Source organism: Alligator sinensis, unplaced genomic scaffold, assembly GCF_000455745.1.
Source record: "Alligator sinensis unplaced genomic scaffold, ASM45574v1 scaffold1584_1, whole genome shotgun sequence".
Taxonomy (NCBI): Eukaryota; Metazoa; Chordata; order Crocodylia; family Alligatoridae; genus Alligator; species Alligator sinensis.
The window spans coordinates 149,588-155,869 of record NW_005842479.1 but is presented as its reverse complement, the minus strand read 5'-3'; the positions used below and the strand labels follow the sequence as shown (position 1 = coordinate 155,869).

At 40.7% G+C, this 6,282-nt stretch overlaps 1 protein-coding gene across 1 annotated transcript in view; it reads right to left on the bottom strand.

Moving 5' to 3' along the window:
* SOX3 (SRY-box 3) overlaps positions 1–4,613 on the bottom strand; it is a 10,055-nt gene extending 5,442 nt beyond the window's left edge. Inside the window, exon 1 of the mRNA XM_006031059.1 lies at positions 4,445–4,613. Coding sequence (XP_006031121.1) covers positions 4,445–4,613 — 169 coding nt within the window. The remainder of the gene's footprint in view (positions 1–4,444) is intronic.
* Positions 4,614–6,282: the final 1,669 nt, after the last annotated feature.

Genomic DNA, 6,282 nt, shown 5'->3' with positions numbered 1-6,282 from the left:
GATGAATTACAGTGCTCATCTTCTGCTAGACATTGGGAGCAAATCCCAGTCAAAGTTTCAGTATTGCCAACTTTCATGGTTTTTGACATCATTCCTAAAGTCTATGCTTCGGGAATGTGAAAAGCTTAGCTTTTTCTTCTATATATATTTATATGTATATAAGTATATCTAATATTTATATCTATCTCTATATCTCTCTATATAGCTATATAGACATATAGATATGTCTATATATCTATATATAGAAATAGATAGGCATATCTATATTTATACATAGATACACATATGAAACTTAGCTCTTTCATATTTATTTATATTTATTGATTTATTTATTTATATATGAAAGAGCTAAGATATATCTAAAAAAAGAGCTTATATGTAAAGGAAAGAGCTAAGTTTTTTTTTTCACATTCCCAAAGCGCAGAACAACACCATCAACCATGAGAGTTGGCAACACTGAATTTTAGACTTAAAAGCAAAAATTGGAAGAGTTTTAAGCAGGTGCAAATCTCCCTTCAGAAAAGAAATTCTCCAGCCTTGGCTGCAGGTGTGAGCCCCTGCTCCACTGGTAAGGATATACAGTATCTGCATTGTTGTCCTGCCTCTATTTTATCCAACTCCAAAAGATTTGCAAGATGCTTACTATGAGCAGGGGGGCTTTGTAAAGGTCAGACGTGATTAGCAATGAGCCCAAGCGATCCAAATCCTTGGATACAAAGGTCGTTCAATTGTGGGCATGTCTGTCTATAGGCACTCATATGTGTGCAGCATCTAGACATACATAAGCTGGTTTTAAGTTCCTAGTTCTGGTTCGGGGAGTAGCCCAGCAATGGCAGCGTCGAGTTCAGTGTAGGCAAATTACCCGTGTCTCTTGGCAGTGCATGTCGTTGGAGTCTAGCTCTGAAGTCAGTACTTGGTCCCTGTTTTATAAGGTGGACTTTTAAGGTGGACCCAGCTGTAAATACGTGGCACTGACTAGCACCCCCAAAGAGCTGCTACCTGCCCTCAGCTCCCATGCGGAGCAGCAGGTGGGAGCCCTGAAGGTCGAGGGTGCTAGTGATTCCTTGCAGCAGTTTCACACACTAAGTTGTTGAAAACAATTAAGGACAAACAGAATATGAATCTTGTAATCAAAGCTGGACCCGCCAAGCTCACTGTCAACCCTGACTCTCTAACCAACCATGCTGGGATTCACTATTTCCCGGCGTCTCCTAGCTACTTAACTGGCCGCTGAAGCCTGCTAATCTCTAGCATAAGACAGATATAGATGTATATACATATATATCAAGAGAGACTTATTAACACATTGTGAATTGAAGAACTCACAAATTGGGAAAGCAGGAAATTAAAGAACAATAAAAGTAGATGGAAATCCAGAATTAGTGTTACCTAAAACCCATTGATTCTGCCCTGAGATCCTCAGTGGGCCGCCTGTGCGAGTGCACAACATGCAAGATGAGTGTGGGAACCACAAACCTTTGCTGTACTGTAGCTGACTTTAAATATCTTCCCTTCACTTTGGAAGACAAGGGTCTTTGGGTAAATCTGATATTTTCTAGTAGACCAACTCAAATAGTTGGAAAAATTCTTCTTTGCAAGCTCCTGGGTACAAAAAGGGCACTTGTACCTGCAAGCTTGCAAAGAAGAATTTTTCCAACTATTTGAGTGGGTCTAATAAAAGATACCGGATTTACCCAAAGAACCTTGTCTGCCTGTGTCCTTAGACCAACATGGCTACAACCTACACCCATGTTCCCTTCCCTTCATTTCATCCAGGAGATGCTTGCTCTCAACAGACCTTCCCTTAACAAGACAGATGCACCCACTTGGAGCAAAGAAAGTTTTGTGCAGCACTGGGAGAAATGTCTTGCATGGGGACCATTCTGTGATAGAGAGGCAGCTGGACCAGCTTTCCAAGTGCAACCCTCCGTGTTTGCCGGGAAGGAATTGACTTCCTTTACATATGTCCCAGTTTTGGAGGCAGTTATGTGACTCAGACTCCACATGTCCTCTGACAATACAGAGATGCCTGACACCCTCATTACCACTTCACCCTACATTCAGCAGCTACTATCTTTTCAGCCCACCTAGTTCAGATGCTTTCCCCAAACAGATACAGTTTTCCTTTGGAAAGGATTGGTAAGGGGAAAAAAAAAATCACTTTATCTCACAAAGCTTGCAAACACTTGTCTTTGCTTATTTGAAGTCTGCACAAAGCATGGCAAGACTATATGATTTCCAGCGAAGTGTTTGGATAGCTATTCACATGTGCATTGTACACAGGTGATATAACATGAAGGTTTGCTTAACTCTATTTATTTGTTTCATGAGAGTAGAAATGAGACCATGCTTTATAGCCTACTAGGTGCTTATGATTTTCCCCAGCAACAATGTCAGGCTTCTTTCCTATAGTACTTTCTTTAGTTTTTCTATGCAGAACATAGGAGGTGGGGAGAGAGGGGGAAACATGCTCCATGCAGAGACAACCTTGTCCTTACACACACACAACGCCCTCTGGAGCCAGTGCAGTAGCCTGGAGGAGGCATGTAGCATTAGGTCGAACTAGGCTGTAATCTCCAGAACCAGGAGAATTTTTATTGGTGGCTAATTTTATTTCTAATGCCTGTAGACGTGATTACACTGAACCACACTGAGAGCAACAGCACAAATTTACAGCCTTTAAAGAGATCAGGGGCTTACTCTTGCATTTTCACTCATGCACGCTTTTCACCAATTGAGATGGACTTCAGAAGAGATGTCGGTTCCTTTATGGCCCTTGTTATTAGGGTGCCCGAGTGCCACACCAGCAGTAGTGGATTTTATCCAAACAATACCAGTAGAGGTAAGGAAGTATTAGCCCCATTTCACAGATGGGGAATGGAGAGGCACGGGGCATGCTGAATGACTTTTCTAAAGCTACAAAGGAGGGCTGTGCATGGGTCAGTGACTGAAACAACAGATCCTGAATGCTAACAAGTTGCTTAGCTGGCTTCTAAACCTTTTTCTTACCTATACTTGATCATACCTGTCTATTGTTTCAAGTCAAGAAGGGCTCAAACCAAGTCTGGTTTACCAGGAAGGAAAGAACCAGATAAAAACCGTAACTAGCTCTGTAGTGATCCAAACTACAACCCAGGACGGACCAACCCAGAACACAGGAAAGTTGTGATCAGTCCCTTTCTAGCTACGAAATACAAGATAGTCAATATTTAAGGACTTAATCCTGCTTCCATGGGCTTTGCTATTGAAATTAGGCTTTTTCCCCACAGAAACGGGCTGCAAAAGTATAGGAAATATCCCACTGTGGGATTTAGCACAAGGCAGGATGAGATTAGGATTTGCAAGTGTAGAAGGTAATGCCTACACATTGCAAAAAACTAATTGAAGGTACAAAGAGGACAGATGGTTCGCTGCCATAATATCTGTTAAAACATGCAGAGCCCATGCCTTTGTATATCTAGGCAAGAGACAGTTATAGTCACCTATCCCCGTTAAAGAAATTTGCATCATACTATTCCTGAGCCCCCCTATTCCTATTCCCAATTAGATAGCAACTGAATAATCTGTAATTCCAGAAGAGGGCACTCTGCATTATTAACAGCAAAGCCTGTTCACCATATGTGTAGATACAGGAGAAGTTCACTGTCACGAGAGTGAAATGGGTTAGTTTTTCTATCTATTTCAGAAATCACTATCAGGAATAGAAAAAAATATATATTTAATGTTACAGCGTTCCTAGTCCTTTGGATTTCCTTCTCTCAGCCCAGCGGCAAGGGAGATGACAACTGTTGTGCACGATGACATTGCTCAAGTAGATTTAAAGCACTATATGAGACACCTCTAACTAATTGGGCTCCATCCCATTGTTGGATTAATCAGGAAAGGCTCCAGTCAGGAACCAAACACAAAGTCTTTGGGTTTTCTTAGGAAAAAATACTACACCCTAACAGTTTCCATAGGCTGACAGGAGCATCAGAGATGGGCTCTGAATCTATAGCTCTTGTCCGCTGGGCCCAGGCTTCATTGCAGATCACCAACGATGCTTTGTCGCTCTGTCATTTACAGCAACTGAATATCCCACCATTCAGTGATACACATTAAAACATGCATCCATGGGGGGCTACGTAACTCATGGCATGTGCAAGGGGCCCAAAAGCTTTTATCTCTAGGTCAGTGGTTCAAATTCAAGTCAGATGGGTTTATGTTTTCTGCTATTTGGGAACTGATGTGAAATGAGTTGGATATTCTCCAGCCAATTCCTGCAGCATCAGACACCCTCAGGTGCAGTCAGAGCTGAGCTATCCAAGTACCAAATAGACAACGGACACCACAGTCCTACAGAAAAGTCCCTAGCCTGTTATATCACCTATACAGCTCAAATCCCTGGAGAACCAGCAGCCTTCAGACTTCAGGATGTTGTCCAGGCCTCTCCCACAACCCTTACCTTCACACCGTGCATTGAGAAGACAAGCAAAAATAATGTTTCCAGTGTCCAAAAATAGAGCTGGAAAACCCTCCTTACACTTGAAAGACAATAGTCCTTTTTCACTGGCATGTATCCATCTATTCCCACTGCAGTCATCCTCTTCCAGGCTCATCCACACTGTCACCATCTCTACTCTGAGCCGTGAAAACAAGCAATATCACAATAGATTGCTTCCAAGACAAACTGCAACAATGCCTGACCTTGGGATTTCTGTCGAGGATGACACTGAAATGGTTAAATAAATGCACAGCTGCCGTGTATCCCAGCGATAGGCCTTTAAAAATAAGTGGTGTTTCAAGGTATTATCCTTCTGTGCATCAGGACATATCACATAATACAATATTTTAATAATATGGTTATAACTTCCACATTTCAAAAGCATTTAATTGTCCTTAGCAATAATAGATCCCTGTCACATATCTGCCAAACCTCCCTTTAGGCTGCTTGTTTGACCAGTGTTTTTTAACTCTTTCTATACCAGGCCCATTAAAGCTCCAGCTTTTTTCTCCGCACATTCCTAAAACTATACAAGTGGGGTTTTTTTTTAAACTGTCTCTCTCAAAACGTAGAGGAAAAAGAAAAGAAAGAAAGGGATCAAACCTTTCTGAATGGTTTGTGCAGAAATCAAAAGCAACTGATGTGATCCTGTCTCTTAAGACTGGATCTGTAATTCAGAAATCCGTTGTCAGTTAAAGGGAAGTTTGGGTATGGATAGTAGTGTGCAAAGCTGTTTGTAGCTTGTAGATTATAAAAACTCACTTATTCCACTTATTAAATAAATGTGCCAAGCCCTTGTTGTCACTAGTTTTGGAAAATGCCATAACTATTTGCATTTATGCCTTAATAGGCTTCCAGGGGGATAACATATACTCAATGTAGAATAAGAAATCAATGGGCCACATTATCTGTTGGTATCGATGCAACTTCATTACCATCAGGCCATGAACTTACTGGAGCGGCACTAGTTTACACCTGTAGAGACCTTGGCCCAATGCTTTTCACTTTTTTAAATCAGAAAATGATTTCTCTCAGTCCATCTTTATAATTTGTTTCATCTCAGTCCATCTTTATAGTCCAATTCATGGATAATGTTTTAACATGTGGGTTCACGAGATTAAAATGGTGGCTTAAAACTGGGTAGCTAGAGGTGCACTCCTGAGAAAAGTATGATACTTTGTAAGATAAGTCAAAGTAAAAAATAAAATTGTTAACCATGTTCTGCAAATTGTGCTTCCAGTTGTAGGTAAAAGAGGCAAATGAAGAGCATTAAGTTCAGTGCTGTTATTCCAGCATTATACTGCTGTGCATTTTTTGCAAAAAAATGTTTGAACCCTTCCTCTATTCCACTAAGAGCAAGCCAAATATAATAATCAGCAAAAAATAAGATATTCTGAACAATGTAAAGATTAAATGTAATAGTGCATTAAATGTAGTTGTGTAAAAGATTAGTGTATTATTAGTACTACAAATGCTAGGCTAATGTTATCACCAAAAAGGGCTTATAGGTATTCCACCCATGTGTGCATATGCAACAGTGCATGTAATCTGCGTGTGGAATTACCATGATTATGCATACATATCAGATATTAACAGGTGTAAATGGCCAATGAGGCATTTAGTTGCCTGTTTGCGTACGCAGTCATGGTAAGCAGACAGACAAATTAAGTTCACATCTGCAAAATCATTATGCAGCTAAGGGATTCTTGAGTTTTGTGAATAGGATGTATGCAATCCAGAGGTAACAGTCCCCAAAGACCTAGCAGATCCTCAGTTGAAAGGCATTTGTGAGTGCAAAG